Genomic DNA, 20671 nt, shown 5'->3' with positions numbered 1-20671 from the left:
TTGGCTGAAGCATATAAAGATATTATTTATTTATAAGCACTTTTGAAAACAAAGTTACACAATTATTATGTAATTATTAGGGTAAATAAAGTGCTACAAGTTATTAAAACCAAAAGAGATTTTCTCTATCCACTCCACTGCACATAATTCTGGAGGGCTGCACGTTTCCAACAGTCCTCAGAGATCATCTTTATACAGAAATGCCATATCCATTATTACTAGTTTTCTTCTTTTTAAGCACAGAGTGCTTTTTCAGTATCTATAATAGTGACACAGCCAAACAGGCACTCAACAAGAAAAATAACTAACTGTATTGCTAAGCAAAACAGACTGAACCACACAACCAAACAGTAGACATGTTAAATAACTAAGAGGAAAATACCTTTTCTTAAAAAAAAATAAACAAGCATCCTTGAGAGTGAAGGTTGGCATTGACCTGTCATGAAGGCTCAAACAAAGACTTACCAGCCTGCAGGCTGAGCACATGGAGTATAAATAGGGGGAAATGTATGCAAGTATTTGATTGACAAAAGAAACACATTTTTGTTGCTGCGACAAACAACATGGTCTGATGGACGAAAGTTAAACATAGCATAAATTACTGTATTTCTCTAAGCGCGTGTGTGTGTGTGTGTGTGTGTGTGTGGGAGATATGTAAGGTTGTGATTATTTGTGTTGGAAAGAAATCAGGAGGAAGTACAGCTGTCTATCTGTGTTTGGGTATGACTGCCAAAAAAAGGCCTGGGGAGATGTGTTGTGTTTGCACACAGACACGCACACAGACCATAATGCAGCCACCATGGGGGCCACTTGGCATGTAGCCGTTCTTTCGCTGTTCTGTAATGTGATTTGTCCTGACTATTGATACCCAAAAACACCCTACTCTCCCCTCCTCAACCCTCTTGTTAGCCCCCACCCACCCCACTTCACCCCCACTTCCAATTTCCACACTAACCCAATTAGCATCTCGTCAATAATGCTCAGCATTTCATTTTGCTGCTTTAATTAACAAATTCAATTTGCTCGAAACTGCTGTGAAAACAAATTAAAAGCACAGCAAATTAAAAGCCCTCAGTTCCAGCGGATATAGCTAAGGTGATTACAGATGCGTCAAACGACTGTTTTCTTGTTTGTTTTATCTCGGGAGAGGAAAAGAGGCTACTGAGAGGAGGCGAGACCTTGAGCGCGACGCTCGGGCAGTATCAGATATGGAACTCCAAGGGAGGGGAGACTAGGCCTGGCAAGAAGGAGGTGGAGAGAGACTGGTGTATCCTGTTTCACAGGGAAGGACACTGTCTCAGTAGACAAACACCTTTTACTTCACATGCATGTTCGAGTCTTGAGAGATGCATTGTTTAAAATAACTAAAACTAATAGATGTATTGTTTTGTTTTTTGGTAAGGATGGTCAACTTTTCCCGACAAGTTCCACAAACGCAGGTGGATGGGATTTGGCTCATGGCTTCCTTCTCCTCTTTCTCCCCCTGAGAGAGAGACTAGAGAGAAAGAGAGAGAGAAAGAGAGAAAGAGAGCGAGAGAGAGATATGTAGATTCCATCCCGATCGTGAAAACGCGGAGCTGGGCTCTGTCAGTGCTGGGCGATGTCATCAATTATGTAATTTTATTGGCCGAAAGATGGCATGTCTGCTCTTTGCAGAAGACTAGTAACTCAGCATGTCCTGCTGGTTTCATTAAGTGTGATTTCCAGTGTATACTCGGGAAGCTGAGTGGGAAACAGCTGGAATTATACCCAGCATCGTCAAGTCTGGACCCATGGAGCTCTAGAAGAAAATGCTAGACATCCCCCTTTGGGTTCAGTGTGAGTTGCAGAAAAGCAAGATCATGCAAACCAGCAGCATTCATTAGTTTCCTTTACTGTCCAGTGTGTTGTAATCGGTTGAGAGATATTCAGAGGGAGCTTTGCATTGAAAATGTAAAGTTTGAGACATCAGGGCACTGCTCGGAAACCTCCCTTGACGGTAATCTGGGTTTATCTAACTGGGGTGAGCCCCGACGTATGGAAGGGTTAATGTCTCACATTACCTGGAATGCTTCTGGATCCCACGGGGGAGCTCCGGGATGTGGCTGTAGAGAAGGATGACACTGTTAAGATTCCTGCCACCACGGGTTAAAAAAAAGTAAAAGTAGGCCTACTTATTACACTGAATAGTCCATTATATTATACTATTATATTATTAGTCATATATGTATTGCAGTGTTTATCCCTTTAGTATTGGAGCTGGTGAATAAACTACAGGTTTATTTAATGTATCATATTGTATGAAATAAGACATGTAATGTGAACGCAAATGAGTTTCATTTTTATTCAGAAAAACGTGAAACTAGCAGTTGTTTATCCAAAATTTCCCTCGGGGGGGGGGGGGGGGGGGATAACCTTTGACCCCTCTTCCTCAAACAGTATACAACTGCCTATTTAATCCCCTGCCTGCCACGATTATACCTGTTAAAACAATGCTGAGCTGAACTGGTCCTGCATGCTACGATGGACTGTGGCTATCTGGATCGTGGTCCATGCCTACCGCTCATTATATGAATAGTTTTTGTCATATTCATGTAATATGCTGTAACTCTGTTACGTTGCTCATTCTATTGCTTCTGCCCATTCGGGGAGAGGGATCCTCCTCTGTTGCTCTCCCTCAGGTTTCTTCCCCTTTTTCCCTGTGAAAGGGTTTTTACTATCTTTATTTGGGGGAGTTTTTCCTGATCCGATGTGAGGTCCTGGGACAGAGATGTCATGTGTACAGATTGTAAAGCCCTCTGAGGCAAATCTTGTATTTGTGATCGTGGGCTGTACAAAATAAACTGAATTGAACTGAACTGAAGCGTCGACCGTAGCACAAAACAAACCAAAGGGTGACATCACTGGGACTATTATCTCCACGTTTTATACATAATCTACGAATTCCCTCCTCATTATGTACTAATCTTAGTTAATGTGGTGGCATCATATTTTATCTCACGACATATTCTATGAACAGTACATTTCAAACTTTTGAACGTGCTCTCTTTATCTTGCGTGTGTCTTTTCTGCCACGTGCTGGCTACCCATCTTCATTCTGTCTTCCTGCCTGCTTTTCATGTCTGAAGGAAACTGATAGCTTGGTTGTTCGGTTGCCTCGGGAAACACACAGGCCTCAAGATTCCCGGCAATCAGCAGAAAGACAATTCCACATATTAGATCTCATTCTGGCAGCCGTAACCTGTCCTGCTGTATGCCGGGTTATACAGAAGTAGACCAGACATGCTCCACAACAGCAGCACTCGACCTCTTGACCAGTCTAGTACACACACACACACACACACACACACACACACACACACACACAGCTAATGGAACTGGCTGTAAGCCAAGTACCTGTGATGGTCAATGCAGCTTTGTTTTGCTCCGATGTTAAATTGATTTTTAGGTTCCAAGTCACAAGGCACTGGCAGCAAACTGACCCTTTCCTGACAGAGAGAGAGAGAAGGAGAGAGAGAGAGGGAGAGGGAGAGGGAGAGGGAGAGGGAGAAGGAGAGAGACATGCAGTACCTCATAACTTTCTATCACCCCTTCACCGTCAGGCTCGGTGCTGCTTGTGAGTTTCCTCATGTGACTTTGTCCTCTTCAAATGAGTGTCCTTTGAACACCGTCCCGCTCCATTTCTTTTTCATTTTGTCATTTCATATCCCAGTATGTCCTCCGAACTTATTGTATCCTCTATTTTTCTCTGTTCCACTCCCATTCGATAAGCTGTGATTAGAAGTCATCAGACAGCAAACAGTGCATCCATCTGGTCCACGCATCAACATCTGGAGAGGGTGTTGACTGTTTTGACATTGTGAAGAGACACACACATCCCTCACATCTTGCCATTTAATTGTATGTGTGTGTTGTTTTTGTGTGCTGCATTTGGGTTTCAGTGCATCCCTCTCAGACTTGTTTTCTCCTCCCTTTCTCTCCTCCACCAGCAGCTAATTATTGTCCCGTTTAATTACCAGAAACACAGCAGTCCAGCCTGATTCAGCTTTAAAGAACTATTCAGCACTCCATCCCGATACCTGATTGAACTCAGCTAAATGGAAAAGTTATGCTAGAGAAAATGCTTTAGTCACACAACATTTTGTTTCATTTATTTTCTAATATGTCTCCCACAGTCTGGTTACTTGAAGATAACAGGCATTTGAATTTGTTTTGGGGGATATCGTGAACAAATATAAATAACAGGTTCTGAAATGGGAAAAGCCGGCAAGGCGCATAAGACGTAGAATTGTTCCACGGCTTGCACACACACACACACACACACACACACACACACACACACACACACACACACACACACACACACACACACACACACACACACACACTCTCACCACTCTTGTTGGATCCATAATGGCAATAAACCAATAGGAACATACACGTCTCCTGACCTTCAGCTCCAATTAGGCCCTGAGGAGAGATGGGTGAACTTTTCAACCTTACATCTTGTCTATTGATACTCCAACCAGGTTGGTCTGAAGACAAGGTGATTGGCGAGTCAATATTTACTGTTGAGCACAAGTTTCAGTCGCAAAACTTTCAAGGGATCACAAAAGGAGTCCCATATGGAAGAATCTCAGTTCCATTTTCCATCTCTCGCAGTTGATTGAAGACCCCAAACAGAAAGTGATGGAAATATAAGACTATAAAACCAAGGTGGATTTTCCAATATACTACTGGCATTGGAGTGCTTCCTAAAGATAAATTAGTTTAACACACAGCAGAAGAGACCACAAACTGTGTAAAATAGAACAGCTGCTGTCCAGTAGTAGATTGCACACATTCTATTGTCAATACAATTACTTTTCACATTAACAATACCTTTTAGGAGAAAAAAAACAATCATACAGAAAATAGAAGCGCTTTATAGACTGATAAAAAGTAATCTAGTCCAGAAGAATGTTGAGTTTGATTTGTTTAATTGAGTAATTGCTCTCCCCCTGTAATGCTGGAACACCTGGGCTGTGATCTCTGCTCAGCAGTGCTGTGGGGTTGTCCTGCATGTGTGTCTGCCGCTGGGAGGGCATTGATTCGGCGTTCGCTGGTAAATACCAGGCCACTACACCTGCACTCCATCAGGCAGGGGTCAATCACAGCCCAATGGGGAAATGATGATAGGACAGAGTCCTTCTCTGTGTGTGTGTGTGTGTGTGTGGGTGTGTGTGTCTCTGTGTGTGTGTGTCTGTGAGTGTATAAGTGTAATTGTGTGTTGAGGTATTAAGTATGCTATCAGTGTCCTCAGGTCATTGATTGGTCCCCAGTGTCAAGATGATGTCATCGATTCTTTGCCAGGTCACAGAGGAAACTGTTGGCTCAGCAGGGGCTCTTAGGTTACCCATCTTGGCACACGTGTGTGTGTGTGTGTGTGTGTGTGTGTGTGTGTGTGTGTGCCTCTGTCAGGCAAAGGCCCACACACAATATGTCCAAAGCATATGGTAAAACTAGAATTCTTCAGATTGGGTACAGTTGGACAGCTGCAGTTCATTTAATTGGCAGCTATATTCAGCCAAATCCACAAACCTTCCCAATAATTGATGCTATATGACCAAATAGATGTATTATTGCTTCTCACATTATCAGTGGTTTGGTTCTACTCTGGACAATATATTGCATGTTATCCAGAGTGACATGGCCCCGCTTATTGAGCCAGACCACATGGTCTACAGGAGCCAGCCAGGTTTAGCATGAAGACAGCCTCAAAGAAATGCATAGGCATCTGGTGTGATGTCCATTGACCAGCAAAAAAAAAGCAGATAACTAATTCTACACATGTTGCAGCCCCCAGAACCAAACAAGTTGTTGAAGAACAAATTCAGCAGAATAGTCCAGTTGATGTGAACATGAACATTGATAAGACAGCTACTTTAGTGAGGCCACACAGCATGCACTTAGGGGGCATTTTGTTATACTCGGGTTGGCAACACTGCGCTGGGCCACTTTTTGCCACCAAGTTATTGCCTTCAAAGTGGAACTTTGAGTATTGGAAAAGAGACAAGTGGGGCGCCTTGGTCATGCAGCCTAGACCCATGGGGTCCATGTTCAAAAAGCTGGCGATCTGACAGACTGCCTGTGACAGAAAGCTGAAGGAAAGGCTGCTCTTTTAATTGGTTTTCATGAATATTTTATGAAATCAAGATGAAATTGAATCATGCTTTTAAACTGCTCTGAGACAAGTCGGTGGCGTGGCGTGAAGTGACTTGGTGCGTGTGTCTGTGTGACTCCATGCTTGCATATTCATGTGTCAGCATCAGCTACATGCAGTGTCTTTGCATGCCTGCTGTCGTGCACATTATCGGATTACTGCAGCGTCAGAGGGAGAGCAATAACGGCAGCAGCGGGGAGGACCGTGAGCCCTGTGCAGGTGGCCGCGGATGTCCTCTCCCTCCGCTCAAGAGGAAGCCGCTCTCCGCTCTCAGAAGGAATAAATCTTTTATTTGGTTTGTTGTATTTTTAACCGAGGGCTCCTGGTCACGCAACAAAGCGTGCTCTCCATCCCCTCCGCTCCCATCCTCTCTCTCCTGCTCTCAGGGCCACAGCGCACATAACCTGACACTGTCATGCAAGTGGAGACACGATCACATTTCTGCTGGCGAGCAGCCATCTTTCTTCCGAAACAGAGTAACGGTGAATTGTGTTCTACTTTCAGTGGTTCCTGGTTCCTCTGGCAAAGTTGTATCTGCTGAATTCTTTTCTCATCTACAGGTCCAATCCAATCAGCGCATTTCTCGATCTTTAACTACTGTTTTACAATTTGTGATATTAGGAAGCATTTTGAACACCTGTGTTCCTCTGACGCGATGATGTAACCGTTCTTTGTGGGCTAGACAGCCACACCCAAACGTACCCGAAAAAGCTCATCCCATTAGCTCATGCTTACCTCACCTCCCCTCGATGCTACCGAGGGACGATGACTAAGATGCAGTAAGACACACAGACAGTGCTCCAGATCTAGGCTGTGTGTGTGTGTGTGTGTGTGTGTGTGTGTGTGTGTGTGTGTGTGTGTGTGGAGTGGGGCGGGGAGGGGGGGCTCTGGGAGCATACGCAGAAGTGGAACTGGTGACTCAGATTAGGTGCCAGATGAGGTAGACAGCAGAGTTGAGAGGACCAGAGGAAGATGGAAGATGAGTCAGCCTGTTTACAACAATTCTCTCGCTCACCAACCCATCAAGCATCAATCCTTGCCCTGACCCTGGATATATGATAGGTGTGTGTGTGTGTGTGTGTGTGTGTGTGTGTGTGTGTGTGTGTGTGTGTGTGTGTGTGTGTGTTTTATGGTTCAGAGGAGACAGCAGTGGGACTGGATGCAGATGCTTGTTTCCTGTACGTGACCTCATCAAGAGAGCAGAAGGGTAACACTAGGATCACAGCACACGGCAATAATTAATGTGCTTAGCGAGCTGTAATGTCAACGTTGCATTTAAACAAAAGGCCAGTAACCCAACATTCACATATTAAACCATGTCTATTCCTCGAAGCAGCTGTAATCATTATTGTCATATAAACAATGGATCCCATGATAACTTGCGTGTGAAAGGGATCGCTTGTAGAGAAGAACACACAGATAATTAGCATCCCCCTCTGCTGGTTCCCCAAACTCTTGAGGAGGGTTTTTAACATCATTCAGCTCATTGGTTTGGTTCCGGTTTTCAACTATACTGTTTTTAGCCACAGCAGGCAGCACGCTGTAAAAGTGCCCTGTATGCTAGCTGCTAGGCTCCCAACAGCAGACAGACACGGTTAGCGGCTAGCTGGTGAACGTACAGGAGAGTTTAGTTGCTAAAGAGACATTTTTCTCTCAGAGGCGGGTGCTTATGTTGCTAATGTTCCTTATTTGCTGACTCTTTTAGGCAATGTAAATATGTCAGTGTTAGGTTTGCAGCTTGTTTCCACTTGAACCAAGTGAGAAACAACTATTTTAACTGTTGGATTTATTGAACCATTCAGTGCTAGATCAATAACCTAGTACTACTATTACTAATAACAATAACAGTCTCAAGATAAACCATCCCACATGATATAATTTGTCCCAGCTAATCCATTTTTTTCTTAAAACAAACTGAAACCTGTTTGAGTAGTTGGATGGTGGCTGTGTAATTTAGCTATATTGGCTTTAAATTAATTTGAAATGAGCCACACAATTATGACACACACAGACACACACACACACACACACACACACACACTCTCTCTCTCTCTCTCTCTCTCTCTCTCTCTCTCTCTCTCTCTCTCTCTCTCTCTCTCTCTCTCTCTCTCTCTCTCTCTCTCTCTCTCTCTCTCTCTCTCTCTCTCTCTTTCTCTCTCTCTCTCTCTCATGCAATGGCTCTGCCTCTTCTCCTCTCATTCTACTTCCCTACTCTCTCTCTCTTCTCTGTGATAACAATCAGCAAATATGAAAAGTAAATTCTGGAGGAAATGTTGGCAAATGGGTTTTGGGTAGATTGTGCATGAATATTTAATTTAGTCATAAAATAGGGGGTTTAGTGCATTAATGGCTTTTCCATTGCTGTCACTCCATTTGACCCCCCTCGCCTTCTTCTTCCCTTCCCACCCAAATCTGGATGGTGGCATCGCTAATGACCATATTTATACTGATTAGAACATTATAGATTTCTTTAGGGGGTTTGAGTCATATTCGAAGACTATTTCTTATATAAGAACATTGTTTTTTTTGTAATATTCAAGACAAACTGAAGACTGAAAACAAGATAATCTGATAAACACATTTCTATACACTGAGCAGTTTGTCTTTTTGTCAGAATATCAATTTTACATTAGTTTGAAGTCTTTGCAAAATTGCATTTCTCCACTTATGAAGGGATGAAGATCAAACTTATAAAGACCTGCACTCATAAAACATCCAATAATAGAAGCACTGTCTTCCTGTTGAGATATAATCCCGAGACAAATCAAACTAAATGAGGTTCTTGTGTAACATTGTCGCCATTCTAAGATAATTTGGGACTCCAGTCTGTTGGTCAGTATATTGTTTACTGTGCTGCTGGCCACAGAGCCCCCGGGGTCCACGCTGGCTGGCTAGACGACCGTGACAGCTGGAGTGTCCGTCACCTCTGGCTCCCAACTGCTTCCTTGTTTTCTGACCTAATAACACTTCAACTGGAAAGACCAGTTGAGATTCACCTGTGGTAACATCTGTGTACCTGAGCCAGACTTTTTTTTTTTTTTGCAAATAAGGATTTAACCTTCTTGGAGTTCTATACTCGAATACCAAATGATACTGACTGTATTCCTGTATTCCCCTGTGAACCCCACCAACCTGGTAATAAACCAATCAATCATTTGATCAATAATAAATACTTTGCTGTGGGTTTAATCTGTTACAGTGGGCGTCTGGTCATTATGGTAAGTGAGAGGGCAGTGGCCAGCCACTCTGAGGCCGGCTTGGCTTCAACCAGGGTGTGATCCCTCAGCTCTTGGCTGTGTTTGATAAAGATTAATTCAATCCGATTTTCTGCCCTGAAATGCTTCTACTAATGTAATTCTCTCGGTGTCAGATCCCCCACTCTCACTCGTTGTGTGTGTGTGTGTGTCTGTGTGTGTGTGTGTGTGTATGTGTGTGTGTGTCCTTCCCTCCTAAGGAACACTAAGCACCTTATCCATGTAAAGGACTAACAAAAGCAGCAGGAAGGGAGAACAGTGGTTGTGTGTTGTAATTCTCTACCACAGATTCATTATCTGTGTATAAGTACTGGCAGGCTGAAAGGCTCTCACACTTTTCCTCTGCTGGTGTGTGCGTGTGTGCGTGTGTGCGTGTGTGTGTGTGTGTGTGTGTGTGTGTGTGTGTGTGTGTGTGTGTGTGTGTGTGTTTCAGAATCAGTTTGTATATAAAGATGATTTTTAAATGCTGTCTGGTTTCCTGGAGGTTCCTTGGCATGTTGTGTGCACATATGTGAGTATCTCTCCTGATTCCACACATGTATGTTCTTTTCTATTCATACAAGAATATGAAGTGAGAAATCATTTTTCAAATGATTTTGTAGTTGAAAGTCTCCTCTAGATTCAGAGATGCATATAACTGGAGAGCCAGTAGAGGGTGCTGCACTAACCAAGTGACCAACCTCACCCGTTTCCAGAAAATTTGGACAGAATCTTCATTTGCTTTCTTTACTACTAACTATCATTTAGAACTGTTAAAGTACACTTTTATTTGAATAGGTTTATGTAGTGTACAGCATCCTTCACAGAAGATAAGACATGAAAAAAGTAACAACATAAAAAAATGAAAAAGAGATGGCAAAAAAAAGACTCATAATACAATAACATAAATATTTTAACAGGGGGGTACGTCACTGAAAAAAGGTTAAGAACCACTGAGTTAGATGATGTACAGACAGAGGCCATTTTCCCGAAGCCATTTTAATCCACTGGTAGGATTTATACACCAGATAAACATGTGTAGTGTAGTATTTTCTAGTGTAGTTGAAGTGTACTAGTGGCATCAATCAAGGCATCCTCTGTATTGCAGTAGTGAGAAGAAATATTGGTGTAAATGTTTCTCTCATATTGATTCTTGCTGTGGCTTCATTTCTAAATGAGAGTCAACGGTGCGTGTGTGCGTGTGTGCGTGTGTGCGTGTGTCTGTGCTGAAGGTTGCGGGTGGAGCCGTGTGAGTGTAAATCGGTGTGTGGGTGAGAGTATCGTCGTGGAGCCCTCTGATCTCAGCTGGCGCTCTTGTTGCTCTGTGTCTCATGTTATCACAGTGACCTCTACTGCTTACATGGTCACCGGCCTCCACCACACACACACACACAACGCACAAGAGCATATCTTTATGGGTGCCCGTGCTGTGCAAGTATATATGCTTAACTCGTGGCCAAATACGCCTATAAACCTTCTTATCTTGCTAATTCTAACGTTGTCGCACTCAAGAAGCATCTTGTTTCTTTAGCTCCCTCGTGCTCAAATGACCTTCTCTCTGCCACAAGTATCATTCGCCTCTTTTTGGTACTTGACTGAAGACTCTCCAAAAAGCTGCATCGAGTGGTTTTGCTGCCGCATTTCGCAACTTTAATAAGTATATTTAGTATAGTGTGTCCGTCTCAACAGCTTGGATTTTTATTTCTTACTCGCTTGCCATTCTAAATTATATTCAGTAAAACATTTAAATAGATGAAACAAAATATATATATATATATATATATATATATATATATATATATATATATATATATATATATATATATATATACATTTTAATTAGATAAACATTTCAGACATGTAAAACAAAAAGCGACTGTTACAAGAACATGACAATAAATTACTTGCATTGCTTTAAAATCATGCATTATTCTCTATATTATAAATATAAAGGGGCATTCCACTGTTAATGTTATTTTACTGAGGCCAAGGATCCAGTGTTTTTGGATGCCTTGGCTGCTTTGACTTCAGTGTTTTTGTTATTTTTTTCTTAAATCTGTCCAGCACAAGACCCCCATATGTTATGGATTTGCAACACTAAATCACTGAAGTACTCCTTCAATTTGAATGAAATGAAATGGACTATTTACTTGTTGCGGGGCAAAACGCTTAAGAATAAAAGTAATCGCACCAGGGTTAGCTAGAAGTCAATTTACTGTTCACCCTTTGACAGACAACAACAGTCAGCAGACAACAGACACTAAACCCTAACGTATTCCCTTCTTACTTTTAACTGATTATTTCTCTTAATGAGAGAAAAAAATGTCCAAGGACCACAACTTTATTCTTTGATAGTATTTCAAAGCAGGGAACTGGTATTTTAACTTATTCCATGGTTCTGCCCTTTCCAATCCTATTGTATATTTGAAGTCACTCTGAGTAAGAGCATCTGCAACATATTAAATACAATACAAGTGTTTAGTAGCCTATCAGAAAGTCCCACTTCAGGCATCACTGTATGTGAGTAGAGAAGGAGTACGTGAGAGTCGCTCTGCTTATCCCTCTCAGCAACTGGTTAGCATGGTGTTTGAATATTAATGGAGTCTGATCCTAGAAGCGAGCTTTGACTGTGACCTAGTCATACTGTGTGTCACACACACACACACACACACACACACACACACACACACACACACACACACACACACACACACACACACACACACATACAGAAACCCTTCATTCCTGCCTAGGATGTGAAGATCTTCTCTCCTGAGGGACTGGTAGATGAGGAAGGCTGAGGTGTTGATTACTGCAGTGCTCAACAGTCAAGTGTGTGTGTGTGTGTGTGTGTATGTGTGTGTGTGTGTGTGGTTTAGGAGGGTGGGGGGGCGGGGCGGCCGGCCAGCCATAGAGCGCCTCCTCTAGACTCTTTCTCTGCTGCTGGAGACATCAAGTATAAAATTGCGCACTCTTTCAAACATACTCCATCGAAGCGCGAGGTCACATTTACGTGCGCGCGCGCGAGTGAGGAAACCACTTTGAAAGTATAGTTTGTCCAAGCTTGTAGATTCGAGACATTGAATGTTAAACTACACAGAGACTTACCTGAACAGAAGTACAGCCTTGTTAAGTTATCTGGAATATGTAGCTCAAACTATTTTTGTAAAAATGAATTCAACATGGTATTGCAAAGAAACATTCCTAAGTCATGCTAGTAGTCATACAAAAACAGGGACAGCACAGTACATCTTAAAATGTTCTCAATAAATAACTTCCAAAAATAATCTGCTTCGGTGAATTGAAGTGCTTTTACAAGCTACTGCAAAATATTGTACTCCTGAGCAAACTCGGCCGATATAATGAGATGGATTAACGCAATATAGTAATTGACGACATTTGTCTAACTTAATTCTCTCTTTATTTTCCAGCAACAACGGCGTCTCGACCTGTTAACCATCACCAACACCGGTAAGTCCCTGAGCTCTTATGACTTCACTTTTATCTCTACTTCAACACCTCTCCACCACCCATGTAAAAGTGCAGTGTGATGCTCCCATAGGAAGCCCAGCATCAGTGTTCTTCCCATGTTTTCCATGTGGCATGCTACGGGGCTGACAGAAACATGGCAGTAAAGCACCCGGTGTGTTGCCCTCTACTTCTAAATGCTAAATGGGTTACCAGCTGTTTTCTGGATGTGCTGATAACATCGTGCTTGTGCTGTGAAAAACCCTGAAGTGGAAGCTTAAACAAAACTGACATGCTTCACGCTCTACAAACACACACACCAGAAACTTTAAACCCAAATGAATACAGGTCTCATTTGCATTATTGCAGCCATGTCATGAACATGGCCTATGAATTATTGACAGCCAGTTGCAAACAACATGAAAAAACCGCTGAACCTCTTATGTGCACTTCAGAAATGTCATTTACAAAATGTAATCCCCCTCCCATGAAGTCTCATGCTCTACTAAAAGCCTTCCATAATAAACTGAGTCCCATATATACAGTATCAAATATACATTTTACTATTTTATACAAACGTAGCAGCAATGTTTGCATTTTGTGTGCATTTGTGAAAGGACGAATTTGACATGTACGTACGTGAGCATTTATAAATATAGTACGTTATCTCTAAGCATGTTTAGTGTTTGAGAGAGGAATTATATATCATATATTGAATATCCAATATGCAGATGGTTTCAAGGTTTGATTGGAAACCTGTCACGACGTAGTTGCACTGTTTAAAATCTATGCCCGTCTCCGGCTGTAGAGAGGCAGCTGTGAGAATGAGGGATCTGCTGAGATGGAAAGAAGTTTGTGAGAAATCCGTAAAACGGGGGAGGAGAAACAGATGGGGTGCCGAGGAGGACGCAGAGACCCATATGCCTAAAATATCTGGATGATCTAATATGTTTTGATTAGAATAATGCGGATGTGATGCTCATGGAGACTGGGTTAATTTACCAAGTTTACGTTGCAGCTGTTTCTTGGGCTCTGAGCAGAGTTTGATGGAAAGAAAGAAAGAAAGTGGAAGTGTGGTCCAGTGAGATTAAGACATAAGGGAAGGATTAGATTGTCATATCGAATTATATGCTCACATGTGTGCACGTATACAACAACTAAGTTGCATGAAACTGATCTCAGAAAGTGTTGATTTACAGGTATTCTTCCTGATGCCCTCCACTTTCTTCTGCCTTCTAAATAGAAACACCAAGTTTCATGATTTCTGTTTTAAGCGTTTTAATGTGGTTCACTTGTTTGTTTGTCTTTGTCTCATTCTCGATGAGGGCAGGGTATTCCTCTTTGAAAGGTTGGTAAACTCCAGATAGGATGTCAAATGTAATCTATTTAGAAGGGACTCTTGTCTGTCTATGAGCCATTCTCATAAAAAAACTTCTGTCTGCGGGAATACTCCACCAGTCGATTAGTGATTTTCAAAATGTTTTGGATACTGCAGGTGACATCATCATATAGGACTCTTTCTTTTCCATCACTGTACTTGCTCTTTTTTTGGTTAAATGAACAGTCACAGGAAGTGTGGTTTCAATTTAGGCTCCTCACAGGTCTCTATGGTGCCTCGTTATAACGACTAAATTGATGGCAAAAAACTGAAATGAAATCTTCTGCAACACAAAAAGTAAAAGGATTGGAATGCTTTGCAAAGCTGCTGTTCTCACCAAAGCTTATTTTAATTTGGCCCTGTCTGTTTAGTTGGTTTTCCATCATGCAGCAACAAACTGAAGCACTCCCTGGTCTCTTAAACTCGCACGTTGTGTTGGTTTTGGTGGTCCGGGTGGACAAAAGGCCGTCATGTTTCCAAGCACCAGAGTCCTTTTAAAATAAATCTCAGATTACTGCAGCAGGGTCAGACGTACTGCAAAATCCTGGTTCTGGTTCTTCCGGGCCTCCCTTCCCTCCAGCAGGCCCAGCAATACGGCCTGGGCCTCCAGCACCGTGGTGTCGCAGCTCAGACAGCAGGTTGGATGAATCCTTCAGCAAAGGCAGCTTGGCTGCTGCCGGAGCAGAAGGACTTTCTGGTGCTCCTGCTTTCCTCAAATAGTTCTTTGTAGGCATGAAGGATAACGAGATTGAAACAGCCAATATTGTCACTGACAGTCGGGTTTGCTTCTGTCGGTCATATAGTGGGATCCGTATTATGACAAGTTTAAAAACTCCTCGTATTAACTTTAAATTATGTAAAATGGCCCGGCAACCTGATAAATACTGAGTAAAGTCTTTTCTTTTCCTGCAAAGTTTTTATTCCGGCGATAATGAAATGCCCCGTTAAAATGAAACTGTTACAGTCACTATGACATCCCATTTAGTTAATCTAAATACATCTTTATGTTACTTTCTCCCTCTTTGGATCAACTTACAATGTATAGCAGTGAACTACCCTCTTTTGGGGTTTGCGCTACACCCATGGAGGGACCCTAGATAGACTGAAATAGCTTTCAATTATTTCTCACTGAAAGGTTTCTCCCTCTGACCACTACAGAGCTCAGCGTGCTGTGTAAATTATTTCAGGTCATTATTCAGGCTGTTGTTACGTGTGGCCTTGAAGGGAAGTCCATTATATTCTTAACTTGCCAGACATATTTTATCCTGCCCTGCTGCGTATTATCATTCGCGGTAGGTGAGTGGACACACACACACACACGCACACACACACACACACACACTGAACACGGTGAAGGTTATTATAATGGCAGTATGACGAGCAGGTGAAGCTTTCAGATGAATGACTCTGATAGGGAAACACAGGCAGGACACCCTCTCCTCCCTGCAGATTAAAGGAGTTTCCGCTCCCTCGCTCCTTTTCTCCCTTTCTCCTCGCCATCCCACGAGGTGCCTTTCCTTCTGCTGTTGGCGCTTCTCCCACTGCTCATTTAACTTAGCATTTCTCATTATCTACCTGTATTTATATGCAATCTGATATTATCACATTGCCCTTTGTTTCTGCCCTTTTTGTTTCATATTATGCCCTCCTTTCTCCATCCGTCATTCATCTCTCTTTGTCTCGTCGTCATAGCATTGACAGCAGGAGGAATCACAGGGTGTGAACAAACTAATAGGCTCAAGTGGCTTCATAACGTGCTGTGTGTGTCGGAGAGAGAGAGAGCGAGAGATTCGAAGAGGATTCTGCCCCTGCTGCTCTGTTGGCCTCTGCCTCTAATGGCGTTCATTAGCCACCCTGAGAAATGATTCACACTTACATGTGTGTTCACACACATCTAATCGAGTGCATATGTACTTTACATACAGCTCTGACGCGCGCACGTACTGGAGAACAAAAAGCGCACGGCATCCCTTTGCTCTATCTTTTTTCATTTTACACACACACACACACACATGCACACTCACTCCCACACACACAGGCCCACTCAAACCTCACTCGGCCCTCTTTAATTGGACACTTGAGCAGCGCACGGCTGCATCTGGCTCCTGTTGAACACAGCCTGACATTTCAGATTGCTGACCTTTCCAGCCCCGCCACAACTAAATAATGATTAGTCCTGGCAACTGTTCCACCACAGCAGCAGCCAGGTACACACACACACACACACACACACACACATGGACACAAGAATGTACACATACACCCAGGTGCAGGCGGCGGTAGAAAACAAAAACAACAAAAACACCTGCATGGGAGGCTTTGTCTTTTCACAGTGAGAAAATGGGGTTGCAGACATTGATTGGAGAGGCCATTGTCATTCTTTTGCTTTATCGATTAGATTGTCCTTTTCCATATCTGCAGTCGCCCAATAATGTGTTGTTCTAAATTAACTCTGCTTGCCTCTGTTTAGTTTCTCCTTTCCCCTTTATGCGCTCTCAGCATTACAGTGGAAAAAAAGGTCAATCATATTCATGAGATCTGGGCAGATTTGTGAGTGTGTGTGTGTGTGTGTGTGTGTGTGTGCGTGTGTGTGTGTGTGTTTGCGTGTGCGTGCGTGTCCGTGGTTACTTGTGAACACACATTTGTGTTTGTGCACAAATGCGTGCAGCGTGTGTGTGTGTGTGTGTGTGTGTCAACTAAAGCGATGAAGCAGCGTGAAGATAATAGGCAGCTCTCAGATCTCTTCTCTCACTTTCGTCTTCTTCACTCTATCACTTCTCTTATTGTATCTCGATTTCCCTGCTGTTTCTGTCAGAACAGAGAAGAAATGCTCTTTATTAGAGCCTCTCTTTCTACAGCTAGTCTTTGTGATTTCGGCTCGGCTTTGCTCTCTCCTGACAAAACCGCTGTACATATGAGGGCAGAGGTCACATTCTGCACGGCTTGCTGCTCACATTCAAATGCTGTGTCTGAATCTTTCATTCTGCGCGTCGGAATGTGTAAATTTAGCATGTGTTTCCGTGATTATACGCACAATATGAACACATTCATTCAGTATGGAGTGTGTGGTCACGATCCGAATTATTTCAGCCTTAGTTTTCTCATTGACAAGACCCTAGCCAGGGGACATATAAAATAAACCATGAAAGCAGGAAAAACTCAAATTTCAATGCATATTTTGAAGAAATGGCTACATCTATTGCTTTTCATGAGCCCAGTGGGGTATTCAGTCAATACATTGAATACACATACATTAAAAGCACAGCTAAATTGTGCGGTCTTAAATAGTCACATCACATAACAACACAACTGTAAACGTGGTGGTGGTTGGTATAGTAAGTATTTATTGTCACATGTACATTTACTTTACACACCACAGGAGCTGATATATACAATTCTAGTTGTTAGTGATGACATTAATGTGTAAGAAATTACTCACTGGGCAGCAAACTTATAGATGAACACTCAAGTTAGTACTTTATTAGGCTTCAACTCATGATTGACATACAGCCAAATGAACATGTATGATCTATTTTCACACAGTGAAAGTTTTGGAATTATTATTATTTTATTTTTTTTACCAGGATGACACTTACAGTTGCTCAAATTGCCAGGAGGAGCAACAGTTAATAACGTTTTTTGGAAAATAGGGGGCCATGGAAATTGGTTTGGCTGTTATTGCAGAAAGCTTAGCCATTAGCAACACATTTGTTATCTGTCTGCCAAACATATTATAGTTGAAAAAAACGAGACAAGCACTGACCTCAGACTAAAAAAATTTAATACAATTAAAATAAAACATTGTTCTTGCTTGTACAACTAAATATATATATATATATATATATATATATATATATATATATATATATATATATATATATATGTGTGTTTTTCTGTATGTTCAGGGAGAATTAAATGTTCGAGTCCCATGAGCCTCGCTTTCTCCAGGAAGTACCAGCATTAACAGTGCCTTTCTATTTGCATAATACGTGCCTGAAAACGGGGATTACTTCCAAGTAAATTGTCTGCAGTGTGAGCGTGAGGTCAACAGAGTTTTCTCTAATTTACACAATGCACCAGCCTGGCCTTCTCTCAGCCATTTAATAGCTTCCATTTCTCCAGATGAAAGTCTCTGGGCAGCCATCCAAAGAATATGGTGATATATCATGTATTTATGTCTTTGTTGTGGTGGTGCTGTTGTTTTGAATATCATGTATTTTTCTTGGTCCTCTTGCAAATTGCACTCATGGAGTTCTGTCATAGTGTTGCGGTGAGAGTTTCCCTCCCGCCTCTAATGCTTGCTTCATGAAACACAGGGAGAATATTTAAACTCTTTGTGGTTGCACCATTCACATTTGACTTTGATGAAAACACGCACAGAACATTAATCTTTCTTTCCTTATTCCTGCAGAAAAAAAGAAAAGTTAGCTCCTTGGGTGTACCAGTTTCTTTCTTGTCCAACTGTAAAGAGTTTCATCAGCCGATCTTCATCTGCCTGACCGATTGTGTTACGTACACTCATTAATAAGCCCTCATTTTACCATTGTTCTATGTAATCTACCATCAGCTGTAGGTGCCGTATGAGCGCAGTGCAGACAGCGGGGCACACGTGCGCTCACATGCACCAAGAGGCACACATGGCCGGCCCATGTGAACAAAGCACAGAGAAGCTCTGATTACGACACACACACAGATGGAGAGCTACTTCATTCTCTGCGCAGGTAGACATTTCACTTCACCATATCTTCACAGAGCAAATAGTTGAATATCATACTTTAAGTAAGTATGAGCTTCTTGCACATTCTTCCTAACCGAAGCCCTTGTGCTTTGGGGAGTTGACCCAGACAAGGTGGAAAGGTGTGAAACAACTTGTATGCAGCCTCCTGCTCACCACTCAGCCTGTGCTACATACCTGAGCTGATAGGTATCTCTGGGTGGCTCGATCACTGAGGGGTTGACTGGCTCCGGGCTGGGGAGCTGCAGAGATTTGTTTTTAGTGGAGCACAAGACTTTGCACCTTGAGGGAGGGAGGGAAGAACAGAGAGAAGAAACAGAGAAGAACATTATTTATATGAAAACATAAAATACTATCAGGCAGGCTTTTGTGTAAATGAGCAGCTGTGAAAACAACACTTCCTATTATTGCCCTAATTATATCCTTTCTCTGTGAATTTGCATATTTTATCTCCCTCCTCTTCATTATGGGCGACTTTGCCTACATTTTGATGTGGTTAAAAAAAAACCCCACATAAAACAAACAAAGAAGGAGATGAAGGATGGGGGGGAGGGAGAAGGGTGTGTTGGCCGCTTCATATTGAGTATTTTCCAGTTGATTTTGTTAAAGGCTTCCCAACAGCGTGGCTAAATAAGCAGCAGCATGCTAATGAATAGAGAACGAGTGTGATAATTCACCAGATGAAGAATGGAGGACTGAGAGAGATAGGAGCCAGAAGGAAGGGTCAGCGCAAGATTGAAAATATTTACAAAATATTTTCATTAAACAGTCATTCAAAACCGTTCTCTAGCCTATATATGCCTGGAGGTTTTGTTTTTTTAAAACGCTAAGCATATATTGCTAATGCTTAGAGTAAATATTCCCTGTGCCGCAAATACGGTAATTTCACGCACTGTACACACAGTCAACTGTGTGTTTCATGTTTTTGCATGCAGAGAGGGAGAGAGAGAGAGGGAGAGAGAGCGCTAAACTCAGAGGACAGTAAATGACAACAGAGAAACATAGACTCTGTCTGTCCTCTTTCTAAAAGGGCGATGTGATGAAGGCAGTAAACAGGCTGTGGGCTCTGAGATTATTTCTTTGTCACCAGCAGAGCCACCAGTGTTGCTGAGCACTGCTGTGGAGCAAATCCTCCTAGAGAGGACTGATTGGATTTTTGTTCCAGGGAGCCTTTTGTGTTAGCAGCATAGGGACTAGATAATAGAGGTTGATGCCACTCTGTCTCTGTGTTATGGCTGCTGGATTGAGTTTTTGGACTTTGTGTGTGTGTGTGTGTGTGTGTGTGTGTGTGGATTTGTGTGTGGTCTTCCTAAACAACCACTATGTTATTTCCAACCTATTGCATTGTCTTTGCTTCGGGTCCTGCAGAATGCTAAATATCAGAGCATCTGGGCGATACCTGTTACTAATAGTCAGGCTTTAGCGCTAAGATGAATTGTTAATATGATAACATGTCACTCTGCTAAATTGTCCCGGGTGAAAATATTCTGCGCAGGTGTACGTTGCCAGGAGATACTCACTGCTGCCACAGTCAAGGTCGTTATCAGTCTTTTCCTCAGTCTGAGCCTCGACCCTTCTGTCACATCTACGTGTGTGGCATGTATGGCCAACGAGTGTGTATGTATAGGACTGTATGTATAAATACAAATTTTATACATTATTGATTTCCGTAGGGA

At 42.3% G+C, this 20671-nt stretch overlaps 1 protein-coding gene across 1 annotated transcript in view; it reads left to right on the top strand.

Annotated features, from left to right (window-relative positions):
* agbl4 (AGBL carboxypeptidase 4) overlaps positions 1-20671 on the top strand; it is a 242737-nt gene that overhangs the window by 150069 nt on the left and 71997 nt on the right. Inside the window, exon 6 of the mRNA XM_068591298.1 lies at positions 12846-12885. Within this exon, the coding sequence (XP_068447399.1) occupies positions 12846-12885 (40 nt within the window). The remainder of the gene's footprint in view (positions 1-12845; positions 12886-20671) is intronic.

Source organism: Clinocottus analis, unplaced genomic scaffold, assembly GCF_023055335.1.
Source record: "Clinocottus analis isolate CAN_PGR_092001 unplaced genomic scaffold, fCliAna1.0.p SCAF_25, whole genome shotgun sequence".
Taxonomy (NCBI): Eukaryota; Metazoa; Chordata; class Actinopteri; order Perciformes; family Cottidae; genus Clinocottus; species Clinocottus analis.
This window is presented reverse-complemented; position numbering and strand designations above follow the sequence as displayed.